This window comes from Ochotona curzoniae, unplaced genomic scaffold (genome assembly GCF_017591425.1).
Source record: "Ochotona curzoniae isolate NIBS_2020 unplaced genomic scaffold, NIBS_Ocur_1.0 scaffold_274, whole genome shotgun sequence".
In the NCBI taxonomy this organism is placed as follows: Eukaryota; Metazoa; Chordata; class Mammalia; order Lagomorpha; family Ochotonidae; genus Ochotona; species Ochotona curzoniae.
Window position 1 is genome coordinate 13440375 of NW_024467101.1, and position 21927 is coordinate 13462301.

The following is a 21927-nucleotide window of genomic DNA, read 5'->3' on the forward strand; positions in this document are numbered from 1 at the left end:
TGGACCAGCGCAAGGTTTAGATTTAGCTGTTGAGCCATTGTACCAGGTTCTGAGCAGGAGTCTTGCCCTGGGACTTAATGGAGAAGAAAGGCAGCCTCATTTGTGCTTGTTGTTTTAAAAGATTTATTGATTTTTATTGGAAAGGCAGAGTTAGAGAGAGGAGAGACAGAGAAGTTTTCCATGCACTGGTTCATTCTTTAAATGACCACAGTGGCTGGAGCTGGGCTGGTCTGAAGTCAGGAGCTTCTGGGTCTCCCACAAGGGTGCAGGTGCCCAAGGACCTGGGCCACTGCCTACTTTCTTTGCAGCCATAACAGAGAGCTAGATTAGAAGTGAAGCACCTGAGACATGAATCAGCACCCATATGGGATGCTAGCACTACAGGCAGAGGCATAGCCTGCCATGACATCACACCAACCCCTCAGTCAGGTGGCCATCCTCTGCTGCTTTTCCAGGCACATTAGCAGGGAGCTGTATCGGAAGAAGAGCAGCTGGGACTTGAACTGGTGCCCATGTGGTATGCCAGCACCCATATGTGATGCTGGTACCATAAGTGGCAGTCCCAACAGCTTCATTCCTTATCCCTGTAAGCTGTAACATGGTCAAGGAGATGGATATTATTTAGATATTAATGTTATGGATGCTAATCAGTTCAGCACTACAGATGGTCTGGCAGGGGTGTTAGGAATGTTTGAAGAGTAAGAACCACCCAGCTGTGGAGCTGGTTAGACATTTCAGACATTTCAGAGGAGATATTGGTTTAGATATAAGGCTGGGGTATGCAAAGGCCCTGTGGCAGGTGGGAGTATAGCATAGTGCAGGTGCTTAGAAAGGCCAGGGGGGCTGTTGTGAGGAAGCAGAGAGAAGCTTAGCCTGTGTGCGATAAGTCTTCTCTGCTGGTTGGGCAGGGATTGGGAGAAGGGACCCAGCCTGGTCTCATGATTACTTCTGCCCATCTTGGCCCGCTTCCAGTCCCCACCCCGGCAAGCATGTTGTGTATTTGGCTCTAAAGAAGGATTTCCATGATGCTTCAGAGAGCAGATGGATTTTTTCCTCAAAGTGTTTGTTCCACAGTCAGCTCCCTTAGGTAAGAACCTAGGACTAGGTTTCCAGAGAAAATGGTCCTTGGTTGCACAGCTCATGATGGGCTTTATGTTCATATGTGAGGGGACTTTAAAAGTCCATGGAAAATGAAAGTAAATGTTTGTGTTTATTTTATTGCTGACTTTTATTGTGCATGAAAATGTATAATGAAAAACTATAGATCTCAAAAACATTTTTGTACTAAGCTAAAACATTTTCAAATACATCTGTTCATGATTTGCTGAAGTGTCATCTCTTGCTTCAGATTGTGTAGAGATGAATTTTCTTTTTTTGAAGACTTATTCGTAATGGAAAGGTGGGTTTACAGAGAGGAAAGAGAGGAAAAGATCTTCCATCTGTTGGTTTCCTCTCCAAGTGGCTGTAACAGCCAGAGCTGACCTGACCTGAAGCTAGGAGCCAGGAGCTTCCTGTGGGTCTCCCATGTGGGTGTGGGGGTGCCCAAGAAAGACCATCCTCTTTCTCAGGCTGCAAGCAGAGAGCTGGATCAGAAATGGAGCAGGCTGTTGAGCCACTGCGCCGTCTCCAGAGATTTTTGTTTAAAAGATTTATTTATCCATTTATTTGCAAAGCAGAGCAACACAGGGAAAGGGGGAATAAAATGTTCAGTACACTGGTTCACTTCCCAGGTGGCTTCCGCAGCAGACTGCAGCCGACAGCTCCAACCTCCATCCACAGGGATGGCAGGGCCATCTTCTGTTGTTGTCTCAGGTGCCTCAACGGGGAACTGAATTGGGCACAGAGCATCCGGACGAGCTGGCGCTCGGGCATTTGGTGGCGCTCAGGTGCTGGGTGCCAGCATTGCCAGCAGTGCTGAAACACTCACCCCGTAGGAAATGAGTTTCTGTTGTGTTTTGTGAACCTTTGGAAGCAGTTCAAGGGTGGGAGCATTGGAGAAGTAAGTTAGTATTTTAGCTGATGCCAGAGAGGGTCCCTGGCCATCGTCGTGTCAGCATTGAGTGTGGCAGTTGATGTTGTGTTTGGTCTCTGCCGACAGATTGCAGCGAGGACGCTGGGTGATCTCGTGCGGAAGTTAGGGGAGAAGATCCTCCCCGAGATCATCCCCATCCTCGAGGAGGGCCTGAGGTCCCCGAAGAGTGACGAGAGGCAGGGCGTGTGCATCGGCCTGAGCGAGATCATGAAGTCCACCAGCCGCGACGCTGTGAGTATCTGCTCCCTGCTGGCGGAGGAACCCGGGTCCCCCCGACGCCGTCTGCCCTGCCCTGTGGGGACACTGTCGGCACTGTGCTGCTGGCTGTGCCACACGTGGCCTTCTATTTCCTTCTCAGCCTTCATTTCAGTTTTGTAGGAGCGAAACCATGTCTAGGCCTCCTTGAGGGATCTTTGGGAATGAGAGATTGCTTTGTTGCTCTTACTCCTCCCACGTGCTCCCGAGCAGCCCCTGCTTTGTTACTCTGTCAGTGCTGCTGAAATGTGTAGTGCCACCTTAGTGAACAGTGGGATGTGCACGTGTATGAGAGGTGGAGGATGGTAGGGAGCAGGAGGTGTGCACTCCCTCGAAGGAGTACAGTCAGAGATGAAGTACCGGTGGGTTGAAGTGTGTTATCTCTAGCAAGAGCTCTGTTTCCATAGTAGCATCATTCAGAGGCTTTGGAGTACTTCGCTTTCCAGGGTCTGACCTCATTTTAAGGCCATTGATCTCATAGCAGCCCTGGGTTGAGAATGCAGGTGCTCTCAAATCGGGTGAAGACAGCAGAGTAGTGTGTGCTGGCTAGAAGTAGAAGCAGGGAGCTATTCTGTAGCTGGGTGCACTTGGCCGACTTACCGGGTCCCGCGCCGCCTGTGGGAGCATGCATCTGAAGTGTGGCTTGTTGTGTTTGCTTTTGACATAGAATCAGAATTAATTCTGTTGCCCTAAAGATCCAATTTGTTACTATTTCTAGGCCTTGCCTACAAGGTACTCCCGGTTCAGTGGTGAGGCTGACCTATCACAGACATTCAAGTTCAGAGCGAGCTTTGCTGAGGTGGAATTGGTTACCAAGGCAACAGAGCCATCAGTGGTCTTTATTGACCTAAAGACTTCCTAAGGGAGAAAGTGTTTGCATTGAGACTTGAAGAAGGGCTTGGAGAAGAAGCAAAAGAACTGAAGGAGAGAGGGTGTCCAGTCAGGCCTGTCCTGCTGTGGGAAGGAGATTGACACGTGTTTTTAAATTAGTTTGGAAGGCAGAGTTACACAGAGTCTGCATGCATGCTCACACATGAGATCTTCTTTCTGATGGTTTAACTCCTCAAATGATCAATGACCTGGACTGGATTAGGCAGGAACTAGGAGCCTCATCTTCCACATGGGTGTGAGGTTTGAAAGAATTGGACCATCTTCCTTTGTTTTCCCAGGCCATTAACAGGGAGCTGGATTGGAAGTGGAGCAGCTGGGACAATGAACCTGTGTCCTTGTAGAATGCTGGCATTGCAGGTGGCATCCTAACTCACTAAGCCACAGCACCAGCCAAGTTGTTAATTACCAAATCATCAAGTCTCTGTGGAGGGCACATGGGTGCCTCACATCCCCTTCTCTGTTTCTGTGTCGGAATTTTCACTGTGAAGACTTGTGTGAGGAGACGGGGAGCCATGATGGCCTAGCTGGGTCAGATGCCCTTGCCTGCTTGCTCTGTTCCTTCCTGGCCTTTGCCATGTCTCACAGCATTGCTCTTGGGCTATCGTAGGTGCTGTATTTCTCAGAGTCCCTTGTGCCCACGGCCAGGAAGGCTTTGTGTGACCCGCTGGAGGAGGTCCGTGAGGCGGCTGCCAAGACCTTCGAGCAGCTGCACTCCACCATTGGCCACCAGGCTCTGGAGGACATCCTCCCGTTTTTACTGAAGCAGCTGGTGAGTGGATCTGCCACACACCTACCAGCTGGGCTTCTAGTGTCTGTGTAGAAGCAAAATGCGGGGGCCTGGGCCGGGGGTTATTCTGCCAAGGCAGTTGGAATGTAGGGAGTGGGCACAGTAAGATCAAAATTGGCTTTGTGCTTTTCCTCTGCTGGTAAGTAAACGTGGGAGCAGGGAGAGGCAGGAGGAGAAGGAAGGTGGTGGTGGCTGGCGCAGACAGCAGAGGAGGGAATAGGAGTAAGCTCCTCGGGCTTGTCCCCGCTGCCACCCTGCAGGACGACGACAAGGTGTCGGAATTTGCCCTGGACGGTCTGAAGCAAGTTATGGCCATTAAGAGCCGCGTGGTGCTGCCCTACCTCGTGCCCAAGGTAAATGACAGCAGTTGGCAAATTCTGTCTAGTTCCAGAACCAGTTGTCACTCCTGGGCCCCTGTAATGATCTGTAGGTGTGGGGTTTAGGGTGGGTGGTGGCACAGGCCTCAGCCTCCTGTTCCCGGAGTGCAGGGCCTGGTGTGGCGCAGGTGCACGGTGTTCATCACGTTGACGTTGTCCATCATTCTGCCAGCTGACAACTCCACCTGTCAACACGCGGGTGTTGGCTTTCCTTTCATCCGTGGCAGGCGACGCTCTGACCCGCCATCTTGGAGTGATCCTCCCGGCAGTTATGTTGGCCCTGAAGGAGAAGCTTGGGACTCCCGATGAGCAACAGGTATGGGGAGGGGACCTGTCATGGTCATTCCCATCACTTTCTAATAGCCATCCTGCCCTGTCCTGCTCAGCTTACATGTCCTCTGTGCTTTCTAGGAGATGGCCAATTGTCAGGCTGTGATCCTCTCGGTGGACGACGACACTGGGCACCGCATCATCATCGAGGATCTGCTGGAAGCCACTCGTAGCCCTGAAGTGGGCATGAGGCAGGCTGCTGCCATCATCCTCAACATGTACTGTTCCCGCTCCAAGGCTGACTACACCAGCCACCTGCGGAGCCTGGTCTCAGGCCTGATCCGCCTCTTCAATGATTCCAGCCCCGTAGTTCTCGAGGAGAGCTGGGATGCCCTGAATGCCATCACAAAGGTGAGGGGACCCCTTGACCTTGCATCCAGTGAGAGTCCCCGCGTACCCACTGCCGTTCGCACTGCCTGCCGCCCCTTCCCCTCCCTTGGCTGTATTATTGTGCAGCAGTCTTGAGAGGGCTGCACGTCCCGTCTGCTTGGATTCCCACAGAAGCTAGACGCTGGCAACCAGCTGGCACTGATCGAAGAGCTGCACAAAGAAATCCGCTTCGTAGGGAATGAGAGCAAAGGGGAGCACGTGCCAGGATTCTGCCTTCCCAAGAAGGTAAGCTAGGGTGTTTTGGTGCCTGTGGTTGTGAACGTGTGACCTTCCTGCTCCTTATCCCTGGACCCCAGGTCTGTAGTGAGCATCGAGGCAGTCGCCATGTGGCTGTTAAAGGTATTCCCAGGCAGCACGCTTCCTTATAGTGGCTCGATGGGGTCAGGGCTTAGGTCCCCCATGGTGTAAGCTATGGAGGTCATCTCTGATACCTGTGGTGAGAGGGATCTTTTGGGGCCCTTTCCTCTTTGATACTGACATTGTCAAGTCCTGGCACTATTGCAGCTCGTCTCTCAGGCTCTCATCCTGAGACTTGGCTCTGAGGACTCTCTCCGTTGAAGTAGAGCGGGGAGCTGGCTTTCAGGAGTGCCTTGCCTTCCGGGGAGGCTGGGCAGCCCCTGGGCCTGGAGCTTTCTGTCTTTGACGCTCTGTTTGGTTCTCGGTCAGGGAGTAACCTCCATCCTACCAGTGTTGCGGGAAGGAGTACTGACCGGCAGCCCTGAGCAGAAGGAGGAAGCTGCCAAAGCCCTGGGCCTGGTGATCCGCCTTACCTCAGCCGATGCCCTGCGGCCCTCCGTGGTCAGCATCACTGGTCCTCTCATCCGCATCCTGGGCGACCGCTTCAGCTGGAACGTGAAGGCAGCCTTGCTGGAGACCCTCAGCCTCCTGTTGGGCAAGGTGAGCCACTCACAGAATTTATCAGTTGGTCTGTTTGCATCTGAGAGCAGGGCTGTATGTATGAGGCTAACATGATGTGGCAGCGGGCAGAGGTTCTGTGGGATAGTGGAGGACGTTCTGGCCTTTCTGAACTTCCACTGGCAGGATAGAGAAAGTAAATCTGTAAAAAACAAAACAAAAATCCCCCCCAAAACAATTTTTGCACAAGTATTTAGTAGTAAAGGCAAGTGTAAAATGTATAGCTTTTTTCTTCTGGTAATAGGAGTGGAGAGCAGAATCCCAGCAGCAAAATGGAATTTTGAATGTCATCAGCTTCAATTTTGTGGAAAATTTAACCTTTTTATCTTTTCCCTTCAAATTGAATGTCATTTTCCGCTTGCATCCTGCACAGTTTTTTTCCTGAGGTGTTGTTCTAACTGCAGACACTGATGGATGGAGCCCCCATGTCACCCCTTTGGCAGGTGGTTCTCACCTCAGATTAACCAACTTCCTCTTCCAGCAGGTCTCCCAGCAGCCTGCACTTCTCATTCCAGTACTCCTGACCTTCATTGGTACTGGACCTCCAGGAGCCACTGCCATGCTCTCATTTAACAGTAGATGGATGTGGGTTTGTAAGTAGGAGGGCACACAAGCGTACAGGAAGGACTTTATCTGTGGCTCATGTACAGCATCAGTTCTCAGTAGGACTGCCTGCTGTTACACGTCTGTGCATTCTTTGTCTTGGCATTAGAGTTACTTCAGCATCCCTGATGGCTGTCTGCCTGCCCTGTTCTTTAATGGGTTTGGAGAAAGCTTTTTCATAAAAATTTTAGATTTATGTTCCTTTTCACTTGAAAGGCGGAGGGACAGAGGAAGACATGGGGAGGTCTTCCAGCCACTGGTTCACGTCCTAGATGTCTTCAGCAGCTGGCGCTGGGCCAGGCCAAAGCCAGGAGCCCAGAACTTGGTCCGCGTCTCCCACCTGGGTAGAAAGGGGGGGTCAAGCACTTGAACCATCACTTGCTGCTTCTCATTGTGCACGTTAATAGGCTGCTGGATCACAGGCTGAGCTGAGACTCACTCGTTTCAGAAACATAGGCATCTCAAGTGGTGTCTGGGCTGCTGTACCCCAGACCTGTCCTAAAAAGAGAGTTTAAAATAATTTGTCCAGGAGATGGGTTTCTTCTAAGCCAGGCTGCTGTGTAACCAAGGTTGCAGAGGATCATTCCTTGGACAGGGCTGCCCTCTGCCCTCTTTCCCTTACTCTGCCTCCTCTGCATGCCTTGGCGAAGGCCAAGAAGAGATGAGGTGGCTTAGGGAGACCTGCCTGTGCTGGACTCTGCTGTGTTAGAGAGCCTCTCTTCCTGGCCTCGGTGGGAGTTTGGGGAGCTGCCCCGGGTCCTCGGACTCCAGGACCCCAAAGCCACAGCTCCATCCACCCCAGCGTGGTTCCACACATAGATTTCTTCCACAGGTGGGCATTGCCCTGAAGCCTTTCCTGCCCCAGCTGCAGACCACGTTCACCAAGGCTCTGCAGGACACCAACCGAGGGGTGCGCCTCAAGGCCGCTGATGCACTGGGGAAGCTCATTTCCATCCATGTCAAGGTGGATCCCCTCTTCACAGAGCTGCTCAATGGGATCCGTGTCATGGAAGACCCAGGCATCAGGTGAGGTGCTGGAGTGGGAGAGAGGACCATGGAGCCTCGATGGCCAGGCGGTGGCTCCGGCTATGGGAAGGAAAGCTGGGGCTGACTCGGTCCCTTGGTTCTTTAGGGACACCATGCTGCAGGCCCTGAGATTTGTCATTCAGGGAGCAGGCGGCAAAGTGGATGCTGCCATCCGGAAAAGCATCGTCTCACTCCTGCTGAGCATGCTGGGACATGATGAGGTACAGTGGCAGATGGAAGGCTGGATGGGGGTTTTCCTGGGTTCCCCTCTCCCTTTGATTGGCGTCTCTGCTTTGTTACAAGAACTTGATGTGGCTGCCAGTCATTCCTGAGATTTGTATCACTTCACAGTTTACTAAACATTTTTCCATATGGTCAGGGAGACAGGGCAGCCGCTCTCGACAGATCAGTAAGGTTTGTGGGGTCTCAGATAGTGTCACCAGTTCGTTCTCTGATCTTCATTCACTGTCTCTCTGCACCCATGTTCTCTTTGTAAAAGGGGTTCATTGTTTGCATCAGGAAAAATTTGCACAGCTGGAGGGCCTCGGCCAGAGGTGAATGAGACCTTGGCTACGGACTTCAAAAAACTCAGCATGTGGGGAAATACAGAGTCTCTAATGTGCATAAGTATGGGAGGACCCTAGGAAAGGGCAAGATGTGTCGGGCCACACACTAGCAGCAGGAGAGTCAAACCCAGAATCTGGGCCATGGGATTCCATGTATTTTGCCCAGTTTTGTTAGTTCTGCTTACTCTGGAAGCATTTGTTAAGTGCTCTTTGGCTGTCCAGCACCATGATGGGCCCAGGAGGAGAGGGAATGTATGATCATGAGTTTTCTGTTTCAGCTTTCACAAACCAGGCCTCTTCTGTGAAGTCCTGACTTTGTGGGGCTAATCTTGGGAGCTGGGACCTCTGAGCTCATGTGGTCTCACACTGCTGCGTGTGCACACGCTTGGGGCTGCGCAGGGTTGCGTGCAGCTGCTGCAACCGGCAGTGCTGATCTGGTGCTGGGTCCCACTTCCAGTAGGTGCACACGTGAGTGCCTACCCTCACTTGGTCAGATTGTCGGCTTTTATAGGGTCATGCACAGTGCAGGCACAAGTTAGTATTGAAGCAGATTTGCATCTTAGCACAGCCAAATTTAAATAGATCCCCTCTGCAGAGAGCGGGAGTCAGAGTCAGCTTCAGCCTTGCTTGGTGCCTGGGCTTCTCCCTGGTACTCAGCCTCACCTCTGGCAGTCCGTCCTTGCACCCTCAGAAATACACTTGGACTGAGGGGGCCGTTCAGGCTGCCAGTGCAGTGTCAGCTTCTCCAGGGCTCCTTGAGTTTTGATCTGCTTATTTGGAGGGACACGTCAGGTGGGTGCCTGTTCATAGTGTGGTGCATGATGTAAAATCGCCTCCCGGTGTGCATTGCTGAGCCGACCCCAGAGGAGTGGCTGGAAGCCATTGTGCACCGGGAGAGATGCAAATCAGTAGGTGTCAGTAGTGCACCAACACAGTAGAGAGCGAGCCTGGGGTATTCTGGGTGCAGATAACAACTCAGGACTTACAGAGAAGAGGGTGTGGCCAGGGGTGGGCGGTCCCCCTCTCTTGCTGCTGATAGAAGCTGAGCTAACAGGTAGGAAGCATTTGGACTGCCCAAGAAGAAAGGGGCCGTGCAAATGTACTTGTTCCTGCCGTTGCGATGATGGCCACCATGTGCACACACACTAGGGTTTTCTGTCACTGGGGGAGGTGCTGCATGCGTCACTGTTAACTCTGCACCAAGGGGCGCTTTCGTCTGCACTGAACCCCAGTGCTCAAGCAGGGCCTGCCTTTGTAGCTTCCGGTTGACTGGTTTTCCTATCCTGCCTCCCGCTCTGTCCCTGCTACCATCTTTGCTCTCTCTGGGTCCTGAGGACCTGGTGGTGTTGCCTGCACCACTCACTCCCCTCACTGCCCTCTCTGCCTTTTAAGGACAACACTCGGATCTCCTCAGCCGGGTGCCTTGGCGAGCTGTGTGCCTTTTTGACAGAAGAGGAACTTAGCAATGTTCTTCAGCAGTGCTTGCTGGGTAGGTCTCATTCAGAGTCTGGGGAGTCCCCCTTCAGGGACGTGGGCCTCTCAGCTCTGTGTGGGTTGGGGGGGGAGTCCATGGACACTACATCTTTTCTTCTCAGAGGACCTGTCAGCAGCTAGACTGTCCTTCCTTGGGAAGCCTGCTGCTGGAGTTGCCTTGAGTGGCCCTGTAGTCCTGAGTCTCCCTGTCCAGAGGACGCAGCTGCATACGGGGCCTTGTGGAAGAGTCCTCTCCTTACTGTGCTGCGGGGAGGCTGTGTTCAGACTCCATACATGGGTCCCGAGGCAGGGTGGATTGTGTGGTGTGGGGGCACGCTGAAACATGAGGATTTACCCAGTTGTCTTAACGCCCAGCGGATGTGTCTGGCATTGACTGGATGGTTCGGCATGGCCGGAGCCTGGCACTCTCCGTGGCTGTGAACGTGGCTCCCGGCAGACTCTGTGCAGGCAGATACGGCAATGAAGTGCAGGAGATGATCCTCAGCAGTGCCATGGCGGACAGGGTGAGGCTTTGGGGAAGCCAGGGCCCTCACTCCTCTGCTCATCAAAATCCCACAGCCTTGACCTTGCTGACTTAGCCGTGGAGGGGAACTGTGGACTGGGTGCTGGGAGGCCTGGCTTCTTACTTTACCTTGCTTGGAAACTGCTGTACCTTGGACCAGCTCCTGGTCCCAGTGAGCCCTGACTTTATCATCTCGGCCAGGAACACTTTGGGTTGAGGCTGTAGTGGTCCCTTCTAGTCAGGCCTCTGGTCCCTCTTCCTTGGACCATTTCGTGATCTGACTTCTGGGACCTCCGATCTAAATGAGAGGGCGTCTGTGGTAAGAGATGAGATGGGTGGGTAAGGGACCTTGGAGTTTGCTAGGGAATGGGTTTGACCTGGCTCTGCTGCTCTGTGGAGGGAGTGGGATGCTATCCCATCTGGCTCTTTGTCTCCCCACCCCCAGATCCCCATTGCAGTGAGCGGGGTCCGGGGCATGGGCTTCCTGATGAGGTACCACGTTGAGACTGGAGGAGGACAGTTGCCGGCCAGACTCTCCAGTCTGTTCATTAAGGTGAGTGGGGCGGGGACTGTGCAGCCCCCAGGCCTGGCTCCTGGGAAGACCCAGGGCCAGAGAACACTGCAGCTGGGCCCCCGGGCCAGGTAGGCCGCCTGTGTGTGGGTTGCCTCTGGGCCTTCTCTGCACTCTTAGGAACACAGCACAAAGTATATATTTTTCTTTCCCAACTTTTGATCAGATTTCTCACATAGAGATAAAGCTAGTTAAGAATCACTGTTTTTAAAGGTTTAGTTTTATTTTATTTGACAGGCAGAGTTAGGAGGAGAAACAGAATTTTCCATCCACTGGTTTACTTCCCAAATGGCCACCACATCCAGAGCTGGGCTAATCTGAAGCACGAGCCCAGAGCTTCTTCTAGGTCTCCCACCTGGGTGCAGGGTCCAAACATCTGGGCCACCTTCTGTTTTACCAGGTACATTAGCAGGACTAGATCAGAATTGGAGCTGTCTTGGGATGCCAGTGCTGTGGTGGAGGCTTAGCTGGCTGTGCCACAATGCTGGCCCCTGTGCATCCTATTTTGTAAAGTCAAGGATAGAAATGGGCTCAAAGCTTACGAAGTCTCTTCATCCTGTTTCTCTTCTTTAGCTGGAAGGCAGTTAGTAGTGTGGTTATTGTGGTGCACACCAGGCAATCTGATGGGGGCTCTCACACTTCTTAGATATGTACTCAGGTCAGAATCAGATTCTTGCTTTTCATGAGATGGAGCTATGCCTGAGGCTCTGCCTTTGTAATCAGTCCTGCGTGCTGTTTCCGAGGTATGGACTTTAGTTACCAGAGTGGCCACCTCTACCTGGGAGCCTCTGAGAATTCCCGGGGTTTACTCATGGTGGGTCAGTGTGTGGCAGCATGAGCTGCCCTTACTTGTGTGTGCCATGTATAGTTGCTGAGTATTTGCTGAGCATGTTCAGGACTCACCCAGGAAGGTGCTGAGGTGCAAAGGCAGGCACCTGACATGAAGCCCACAAGGGAGGGCCCTGGTTGAGGTGGGGTTGTCAGGGGAGACTGCAAGGGAGAGCAGGAACTGACCAAGTCATGATCAGGGGCAAGCATATCACAGGCAAGAGGAACTGAGGCTGAGCTGAGGCAGACCGGGGCATGGCCTGTTGGAGGAAGTGTATCGCATGAGAATGACAGTAGCAGGGGTGAGCTAGGGGACACAGACAGGTGATGGGGCACACCCTGTCACACCTCCACGGGAAGGTGGGGGCTCTGTCAGGGATGGGAATCAGAGTGGATGTGTGCTCTGGTCCCCCTTACAGTGTCTGCAGAACCCATCCAGTGACATCAGGCTGGTGGCTGAGAAGATGATCTGGTGGGCAAACAGGGACCCACTGCCTGCCCTGGACCCCCAGACCATCAAGCCCATCCTAAAGGCCCTTCTTGACAACACCAAGGACAAGAACACGGTCGTGAGGGCCTACAGCGACCAGGCGATTGTCAATCTCCTCAAGATGCGGCAAGGCGAAGAGGTCTTTCAGGTGGGTGCCGGATGGTACCGGACAGGAGAGCCTCCCCAGGCTGTCCTTGTGCTGGGCACTCCTGAAGCCCCGTCCTCACCTCGGCTCACGGCTTAGCTTCCGGAAGCAGGTTGAAATGCAGGCGCCTGGCCTAGGAAATAGGATTCCTGTGCTTTTTAGATTTCTTTAGGCAGCAGAACCCTTTCTTGAGATTAAAATGTCTCAGGGCCTCAAAGTGCAGCACAGAGCCCAGTGAGGCCCTCGCGCTGTTCCCTCAGGCCCGGCCTGCAGCCGCCGGAGCACCGTCACTTTAACTGCCTCAGCTCAGGATGAGTGATTCTGAGGTTAACACATTATCCATCCTTCTTCTTCTTCCTTTTTTTTTTCTTTTAAAAGATTTATTCATTTATTTATTTATATTGGAGAGTCAGATATTCAGAGAGGAAGATCTTCCATCCATTGATCCACTCTCCAAGTGGTTGCAACAGCCAGAACTGTGTCAATCCAAAGCCAGGAGCCTGGAGCCTCTTCCAGGTCTCCCATGCAGTTGCAGGGTCTCAAAGCTTTCAGCCATACTCAACTGCTTTCTTAGGGCACAAGCAGGGAACTGGATGGAAAGCGGGGATACCGGGATTAGAACTGGTACCCATATGGGATCTTGCTGTGTGCAAGGCGAGGACTTTTAACTTCTAGGCTACTGCGCCAGGCCCCTTCTTCTCAAGAGTTATTTATTTGGAAGAGTCACAGGAGGAAGGGATGAATTTTCATCCACTGGTTTACCCCTCAGATGGCCAGAGCTGGGCTGGTTTGAAGCCAGGAGCTTCTATTGGTGCTGCAGATCTTGGGCCATCCTCTGCTGCTTTCCCAGGCACATTAGCAGGGAGCTGGATCAGAAGTGAAGCAGCTAAGACTCAAAATAACAACCAAAGGGGTTCCCAGTGCCACTGACAGTGGCTTTACTTGCTATATCACAGTGCTGACCCCAACATTTATTTGACACTCGGAGAGCTCCTGTCTGCTGGTTTGCTCCCCAGAAGCCTGGAACTCAATGCAGGCTTCCCTCTTAGCAGGGACCTGACTTTGAGGCTTCACCTGCTGCCTCCCGGCTTGTGCTCCTGCAGGAAGCCAGGGTCAGGAGCAGAGCTGAGACTCCCATCCCAGCACTGCCCGAGGGGATGCGGTATCCAAGCAGTGGCTTTACCACTGGGCCAAGGACTGCCCTTCATCTCGGTCTTGATTTGATTGGAGAATCTAAAGCCATCTTTCCTGACTGTGTTTCCTCATGCCCACCCGCCCTGCAGGCCGTCTCCAAGATCCTGGATGTGGCCAGTTTGGAAGTTCTGAGTGAATGTAATCGGAGGTCCCTGAAGAAGCTGGCCAGCCAGGCCGACCCCACGGAGCAAGTGGATGACACCATTCTGACATGATAAGCCTGGGCTGCGCCGCAGTGCTTCAGCTCCGCATCCTTGTTCAATGTTTTCATTTTTGAAAATAACGCTTGTTCCGATGGGGAGCTTGGGGCTGGTGTTCCCAGGAAGTGTCTATCAGCAGACCACAGCCAAAGCCTTAAATCAAACCCACACACAACTGCAAATTGCCTCCTCCATCTTGCCCCTTTCTCTGAGAAGAAGGAGAAGCGCGTGCTGACGCCTCAGGTGACATCCCGGGGCTGACCACCAGTCCCGCACTGAGGAGTCTGGAACCTCGGGGGGACCTCGGAGTGCCTCTTCTCCTGTCTCTGAGCCCTGGTCAAGGGCCAGCGCTACCCACCTTCCACTAGATCCTCCAGTGGGGCACCGAACTGCAGAGGACTGCCCAGTGTGGCGTGTTTTGGCTTGCTGTTTCAATCCTGGGCAGCTTGACCGGGGCTGACCCCATCCGTGGAAACAGTGCTCACACATTTCCGGCAGCTCATGAGTCTGGGGAGGGATCGGAGCTTACCTGCTGGCCGCTTGAAGGAGGAGTGTTTAATAAAGGCTTTGATTTAATCTTGACACAAGCAGAAAGCATACATACGTATATTTTTTAAGTCTTCAGTTACTTAACATGGAGCTTCCTGCATCAGGAGTAAGGATGCAACTGTTCCTGTGAGTGTTGGCAGCATTCTGACCTCTGGGCATCCCCCCTGCTTTTGGCAGCCTTATCAGACGCTGCAGATGGCTGTCCTGGGGCTGGGTCAGGAGTGGCATGCAGCCAGGCCCGTGTTCTTACCCGGGTGGAGGAGCGTTTCCTGGCCCCTGTCCTGACTTGGAACGGTAGGGAGCGTCTAGAAGTCAAGTAGGAAACAGAAACGCTCTCCTGCATGGAGTAAGAACGAGCCCGTTCCTGTAGCCGAAGGACTTGGAAGAGGAAACCCGAATCGCAGTCCAGCATCGGCTTGCTTTATGAATGACTTCCTTCCTCCTGATTCTTAGAAGGCTCGTGACACATGCGTCCTGTCTGATCTGGAGCACCAACCCCCACCCCCAAACCAGGCCTGGTGACGCAAGTTTTTCTGAGCTGTCTCCCCCAGCCACAATAGGGAACAAAACCTCTATCCGGATGACTGGCCGGAGCTGTGAAAGGAGGAGAGGATTAAAAAAAAGGGCAATAGCAAACTCATTGTAGAGAAGGTATGAAGCGCCGTACCAAAAAAAGCAGAGCCTTGCTTGTTAATAATGCAGCAGAGGGAGAAAGGAAGCTTGTGACTTAGCACTTGGCCACGAGTCAGACAAGGTGACTTCTAAGACACTGGGATGAAATCTGTGATTCCTGTGTCACAGGACTTCCTCTCCTCGCAGCCGGCCTGGTCTCGGCAGGCTCTGGGTAACTGTAGAATCCCAGGACCTTGAAGGGTCAGCTGAGCAGATCCCCACAGCCCACAGTCAGTGCTGCAGCTTTTGGTAGCCATGGTAACTGTTCTCTGCTTCTGGGACTTAGCTGGTCACCAGTGTGCCGCTCCCAGCTGCTCAGGGCCTGTGTCCAGCAAGCTGTGTGCTGCATCTGTGTCGACCTCTATGGTAAGCCATGGTTGAGGTACAGGAAGGCTTCCTGTTGGGAGGGGGGCGTGGGCTGAGCACCTGCCGAGCTCCTGGGTTTTTTTTCTTCCTGGGGTTTTCTGCAGTATTTTCCTCCAGGGGTAGCTTAGATTGCCCACCTTTGGCTTTCAGAGCCTCCGTGTACAGTTGGGCAGAGCTGCCCTTGGAGGTAGAAGAAACTGAACAAAATCCAAAGGAAAAACACCAGCCTCTGGTCCCAGAAGCTGGAGGAGGCTGAGATCTCCGTGTTCAGAATCGAAGGGTGGAGGTTGATTCACAGACGGAGATGACTCAAAGGCTTCCAGAGCGGGCTAGAGTGCACTCCAAGACTGAAAGAAGGGTGTGAGTTCCCAGGAGGGAGCTGCGAAGGGCTGGCACAGTCAAGACCACAGCGCCACAGCAGTCCTGCAAATGGCAGCCCAGCCTCGATACCCTGGAGGAGATGCAGCCTGGCACAGAGCAGTGAAAGCCGTGTGTCCTACTGGCGGATGGAGCTCGTCAGTTCAGCTCTGGGGCATCTCATCCTCCTTGGAATGAGGACATTGGACCAGCCCTCAGCATCCAGTGTGGGCCGTGTATTCCTCTAGTATCAGTGGGAATTACAGCAGATGACACCTGACTGCATCTCACATAGTCCTCACCATGATGCTGGGAAGTGTGGGTCTTACCGTTTTCCAGAGAGGAAATGCACAGAGGTCACTCCCCCCGCAGTCTCACTTCTGTGCTAGCTGTTGAGGCATCATCATTTCATGTTCTTAGAGCTGTCCCTCCAGACCTTTCCTGACAATCACAGGAAATGAAAATCCACATACAACATGAGATAAGGAGATAAGCAGCCTGGGGTTCCACCCCCCCCAAAACTCCCACTTAAAGCCCTTCCTAGTGGCTTGGCTGACTGAGGGGACAGGATAAGACTGGGAGAGCCTTCAGAGAAGATGGCTGGATAGTCCTTGAAGACTCTGTAATTCTTTGGAGGAGACATGCCATGGCTCTGTCTGTGGGTGGAAGACTGCCCTGAGCTACTCCAGAGGAAATGGTCGCCACAGTATTCCAAATCCTGTGCTGAATGGAATGTGGAAACACTGACACCCAGGTGGATTTTTCAATGTGGGATGGTGTAATGAACCAAAGCTACAGGTAAATTCCCTCGTGCAGACTTGAGGTGCTGCAGGCCTTCAGAGGGGCCAGCCGCTGCAGGCTTGATCTCTTTGGATAAAGCGATTTGGAAACATTGTTTCACTGGGTGGAATTTGAAACAAGATTGGCAGTTAGAGCTGCTGTGGGTTTCTTGAGGAATGAGTTTATTTGGATGTAGATAAAATTTTTTCAAATCTTTCCATCTGAGAGTAATAAGGATGGAAGAGGACGCCAGTCCTTTGGTGGAGTGTGGTGTGGTGTGGTGGACCCTCATGGAAGCTTAGATTGAACCTTAACCTGTCACTGTCATGCCCGTGTGACCTGAGCCTACTCCTCCCTGTGTGTGTAGAGACCATGCATTCTCCCAGGGTGGTCATGTCCATCGAATGTGCCTGCTGTGTGGCCTCAGCACCCAGGGGCCCTCAGGTGGATGGTGGAAAACAAAGGGCGCCAGGGAAAGGAGGCGCCCGTTACTGCCTGATGCCTATGCAGTGCAGAGCCCATAGCTGTACACACTGCTGGACCAGACTTGGCAGCATTAGCCTCTTGAGCCCATCATTCTAAACTACTAACAGAAAAGCTCTGTCTGAAGGAACTGTCTGCTAGGATGCTGAGGACTGCATCCCACAGTTCAGCTTGTGCAGTGATTAGCAGCAGGCAGAAGGGCGCCTCTGAGGAGCAAAGCTGAGGCACAGAGGAGCATTTCCAAGGCCATGGAGCCAGTTGGCAGAACTGAAAAGGAACCCTTTATTTCTTGATTTTTCTGGTCACCCAGGCTTAGGGGCCATTCTATATATATACAAAAATTAATTAGGAAAGTGGACCTGACAGAGGCAACTAGGCAGGTAGTGGGTACATGGTGCTGTGGAGCAACTGGGTTTCCAGTTCCTTCCATGGGTGGTTCTGTTTGAACTGTGCCTCTCTCTGGTTGCTCTCCCAGTCACCATCCTGTGAATGGGTGACGTGCTGGTCCCCTCGTTCAGCCAAGCCACTAGGAAGGGCCCTTAAGTGGGGTGGGGGACGGGAGACCCCAGGCTGCTTATCTCCTTACCGTGTTGTGTGTGGATTTTCATTTCCTGTGATGTCAGGAAAAGTCTGGAGGGGCAGCTCTACGAGTGTGAAAAGCCTTAGGTTCCTTTTATGACCAGGACACAACAGTGTGTGTTGTGTGAGATGTCCTTCCCCACCACGCCCAGTTACCAGGGTTGAGCTAGGCTGACGTCAGGAGCCAGGAACTCCATTGTGTCTCTTGAAGGTGAAAAGGACCCAAGTGTTTGAGCCTCCCAGGGTGTGCATTAGCTGGCAGCTGAAATGGACAGTTGGGCTGGGGCTTAAACCCAGGCACTGCGTCACGGGCTGTGAGTGTCCTTAGGTGATCAGTGGCTTACTTGCTGTGCCCAACACCTGTCCCTATCAGATCCTTCCTGCCTTTTAGATCTACACACACAGAGAGCAATTGGGAAGATGGGAGGTGGGGAGCCAATATTTGACTGTTTGGTTTGGTTTCTCAAACATACTTTTAGGAATTATTGACTTTACCCAGAGGGTCTTGCTTATGTGTATTTTATCTATTATAAATTTATCATCCTTTAAAATTGAGAGACAGAATTCTGCTGGCCTCGTCCCTAAATTCCTGTTATAGCTGGGGATGGGCCAGGCCAAAGTCAAAAGCCTGGAACTCCATGTGGTCTCCATGATATGGACCCAGGTACTGGGGCCATCATCTGGAGCTTCCCAGGGTCTGCCTCAGCGGGAAGCTGCACGCAGGAGCCAGGACCTGTGCCAAGCATTCTAAAAGTATTAAGACTCTGAGGTCCAAAACCAGTAACTATGTCAATGAGGCGAGCAACACTGTCTCATGCTTAATATCTGGCGCCTCATGTCTGCTCTGTGTTCAGTCTGTCACATGTGGGCTTTGGAAAATGCACCACTTCTGAGTGAATAATGAGCTAGAAAGGCAAGCAACACCTTCATGTCATGGAGATGTCTTAATCTACTGATTCTTTGGAACAGAGTCTCCTGGCCATACTCAGAAAACCACTTATCTGATCCCAAAGATGAGGAAGTCGATAGAATGGTTTGAAGGTCATGGGAAAGGCACATCCACCTTGAGGTAGACCCCATATTTGGCAGATAACCTCAGGGGAGAGAAAAAAAAAAAAAAACCTTGAGAGAGAGGGGTCAACTCCATTTCCTGTGACATCCTTTCCAGGCAATTCCAAATTCCCAGTGTGGCTTCAACAGACACTAAGTGCCTTCCAGGGTGTCGGTCCCCAAGGGATGCCGAGATGGATGAGGTAATGGGGTCCCCACTGATCCCTGGGAGCCAGGAGGGGACAGGGAAGGGCCTGCTGACAACCTCTGGGTCGGTGGCCGGTTTGCAAGTACAGGACAAAGGACCAGCTTGCACTTCTACCAGACACACAGGATGGAATTTTCCTCGTTTTTACCTGTCTTGGCTCAGCTTGCTGCGTGGGGCCCCCATCTCCTCCTTGTTCTCTCTCAGGCTTCTCTCTTCAGCCTGCGTTCTCTCCCAGAACGCAAGCTCCTGGAGATCAGGGATTCTGAAGTTTTAGTTAACCACTGGAACCCCTCTCTCAGAGCAGCACCTGGCACAGGAGTGGCTTGTCTGCCCCCACCATACTGTGAGTTCTGGGACATGGCTGACACCCAGCAAATGTGCAAATATTTACCAAATCACTGAATGAAGCTGGTCACCAGGTAAATTCTGTGGTTTTCTTTTTAAAAGCAGCTTTGGTTGGTGTTGTTTGCATACCATCTTTGGCATCAGGCCTTCCTTGCTGTTCACACCTGCTCTCCTGACATCATCTCACCAGTCGTGTAACTGCCCTTGGCTCCAAGCCTTGCTGTTGTCTCCCCACCACCATGGCTGCAGAAGCTCACAGCCCCGCACCAGCTGCTCGGGTCAGTGGCACAAAGTTCCAATCACAGTACTCATACTTTGGTCATGAAAATTCACGTGCATGGGTGTGTCTTTGTACAGAAAAGTGGGAATTAGAAACTTATTTTTGTTTCAATAAATTTTTGAAATTCATGTTGTTTTTGGTAATTTACATATCCACAAGCTTCTTTAAAAAAAAATTTTTTTTTTGGTTGTTGGAAAGGCAGATGTACAGGAAAGAGACAGATATATATAAGCGGATCCAAAGCCAGGTGCAGGGCCCACCTTGCTGAGAGGAGGCAGGTCTTTGCTGTTGGCTCTCAAGGCCAGGCACTCAGGAGACGCCTGGGCAGCTGAGGCTGAGCCTGGACACTTGAGCTCAGAGCCCAGCGTGCCTGCGCCTGCAGAGGTAGTGTGCTCCCCTCCAGTTCCCACCTGCAAGGAGCTGGATCAGAGGTGGAGCATCTGCGACATGAATCGGCAACCCTAAGGGATGCTGGTGCTCCAAGGTGGAGGATTAACTAGTTGAACCATGGTGCTGGCCACTGATCTCCCCCTCCAAAATATGCTTAAATTTTAATTTCATTTTCCATATTTTTTGGAGAGGAGTACCTTTGTATCTTCTGAGGGAGACATTGTAACAAAGCTCCTGTTAGAACTATAAGTAAATGAGCAACAATGTTTCCAGAGACAAATGTGCTCAGATTTGGGATTCCAGGCACACAGCATGGCCTCCAGGGAGCTCCCCCTCCAACGTGAAACGGATGACTCTCACAGCTGTGACAGAGGCTGTCTAAACACACCTGACATTCATACTGCTGCCATCTTCAAATCTATCCCACGAAACCTTTTCCCCAGCCCTGCTAACTGGGCGGGAGCTTTCTTCCCGTGAGGTCTTACACAGCTTATCTGACAGCTCTTTGGTCTACTGTATTAATCGTGAGCTTTTAACTCTCCATGAGCATGTCTTAACTCTGCCAGGGCTGTGAACTCCTGGAGGGGAAAAGGCTCCAGTTTTGCTTCCCCTGCCATCTGCAGCCCAAAACAAAAGAACCAGCCCTCATCAAGCAGAGAATCAGTGCAGGAACCAGCGCCTGTTGCTGGTGCATCGAGGGAGAATGACAAGTCTTTGACTTTATAATGGTCCGTTTTACTTTATTTCCCAAACTTATCCTGCAGTGTGGGTGTCAGGAGGCTGCCTTGGAAATATGTGCTGGTGTCTGCAATAGGAAATGGCTTCAAGTACCCATGAGTCGGCGCGAAGTGACCCTGATGGACAGCATGAGTTCCCACGGAACTCAGAGATGCACACAGCTGCAGCTTTTTTGTGAGGAACCCTGCACGATGCTTTTAAGGCATGCAGCCACAGCTCCAGGGTGGCATTCAAGCCAGAGGGTATGGAGGTGCTCCCCTGTGTCTGCACTGAGGCGTCTCTCCCCTCCCCCTGCCCTCTATTTCCTAAAACTTGCCTGGGCCAAAGAAGTTGGCACTTTTCCAGCTTTTTGACCAGCAGCTCCCCTGAGCTGCTGCCCTCCCCCAGCCAGTACCCTCCCTCCCACATTTCAAGCGCCCATCCCCGTCCACTGGACTTCAGCTCCTTGGAGAAATTAACTCAGGAGCCCCACACATGCGTGTCCTTCAAGGATGCTGCTTGCTGCAACATTGTTGATGAGCAACAAGATCATGGCAAACAGCAGGGCGGTTTAATTGGATGAACAGCACCATGCACCTGTTAAACGATACATCGTAGCAAGTCAAGGAGAAAGGGGGCTCGGTGGAGGGTGGCCCCGGGAAGCTGCAGCATCCTGCGTGGGGGCGTCTGGGTTCAAGCCCTGGCTCTACTCCCGGTTTCAGCTTCCTACTAACGCATTGTGACCGGCTCAAAAACTTGGGGCCCAGCCCCAGTCACTGCGGACATCTGGGAGACAACAGTGGCTAGGAGAGCTCTCCTTGCCTGTCCTTTAAATAAGTTACGGTAAGTACAAGCGTCCAACAGGTGATCTATCGGAAAGCAGTAGGGCTATGGGACACAGGTGGTAAAGGACTGGAGCGAGAAGGGCAGCGGGAGCGCCCTGCACGCCGATGGTCAAGGCGGGAGCGACTGGGGTAGCCCGGGGCCGCCGAGGCGCCGAGCAGCCTCATTCCTCCCGAACGCACCGCTCCGCGGCGGGCACCCGGGAGGTGGGAGATGGGAGGCGGTCGCCCTCGGTGTCGCGAGGGGACCCCGGACGGGGCCGGGACGCGGCTCGGACTCCCCCCACCCACCGCCCTGGTCCGTCCATCCACCTGCTCGGGGGCCCGGCAGCTCGGCGTGCGCCCCGCCCCGGGAGCCGCCCGCCCGTCCGCTCCGCCGCGCGCACAGGTGTTGGAGATGAAGGCAGCGCGGACGTCCAGCATCCTCCGCTTCTTGCAAGGAGGGCTCCACGGAGGCTCCTCTCCGCCAGCAACCCCCGCCTCAGCAGCCGGCCGCGTCCGCCCGAGAACACACGAGGAACGCGGGTTCGCGCCCGAGAGCCGGGCGGGGGGCGGGGGAGAAAAAAAGAAAAAAAAAAAAACCACTTCCACTAGAGCGCCTGCGCGCTGCGCGTGCGCGTGCGCGCGGCGAGGGCGCGGCTGGCCGGGACTGCGGCTGCGCAGAGCCGTCCTCAGGAGCCGCGCCTGCGCAGTGTCGGGGCGGGGCGGGAAGG

The 21927-nt window shown here is 52.9% G+C and overlaps 1 protein-coding gene across 1 annotated transcript in view; it reads left to right on the plus strand.

Moving 5' to 3' along the window:
- The window catches only part of GCN1 (GCN1 activator of EIF2AK4), a 63666-nt gene extending 46408 nt beyond the window's left edge, over positions 1-17258 (plus strand). The window contains exons 45-58 of the mRNA XM_041003961.1: positions 2099-2263; positions 3786-3947; positions 4226-4318; positions 4515-4658; positions 4754-5023; positions 5174-5287; positions 5729-5959; positions 7413-7606; positions 7713-7827; positions 9565-9661; positions 10021-10169; positions 10614-10721; positions 11987-12205; positions 13486-17258. Of these exons, the coding sequence (XP_040859895.1) occupies positions 2099-2263; positions 3786-3947; positions 4226-4318; positions 4515-4658; positions 4754-5023; positions 5174-5287; positions 5729-5959; positions 7413-7606; positions 7713-7827; positions 9565-9661; positions 10021-10169; positions 10614-10721; positions 11987-12205; positions 13486-13611 (2187 nt within the window). The 3' untranslated portion in view covers positions 13612-17258. The remainder of the gene's footprint in view (positions 1-2098; positions 2264-3785; positions 3948-4225; positions 4319-4514; positions 4659-4753; positions 5024-5173; positions 5288-5728; positions 5960-7412; positions 7607-7712; positions 7828-9564; positions 9662-10020; positions 10170-10613; positions 10722-11986; positions 12206-13485) is intronic.
- Positions 17259-21927: the final 4669 nt, after the last annotated feature.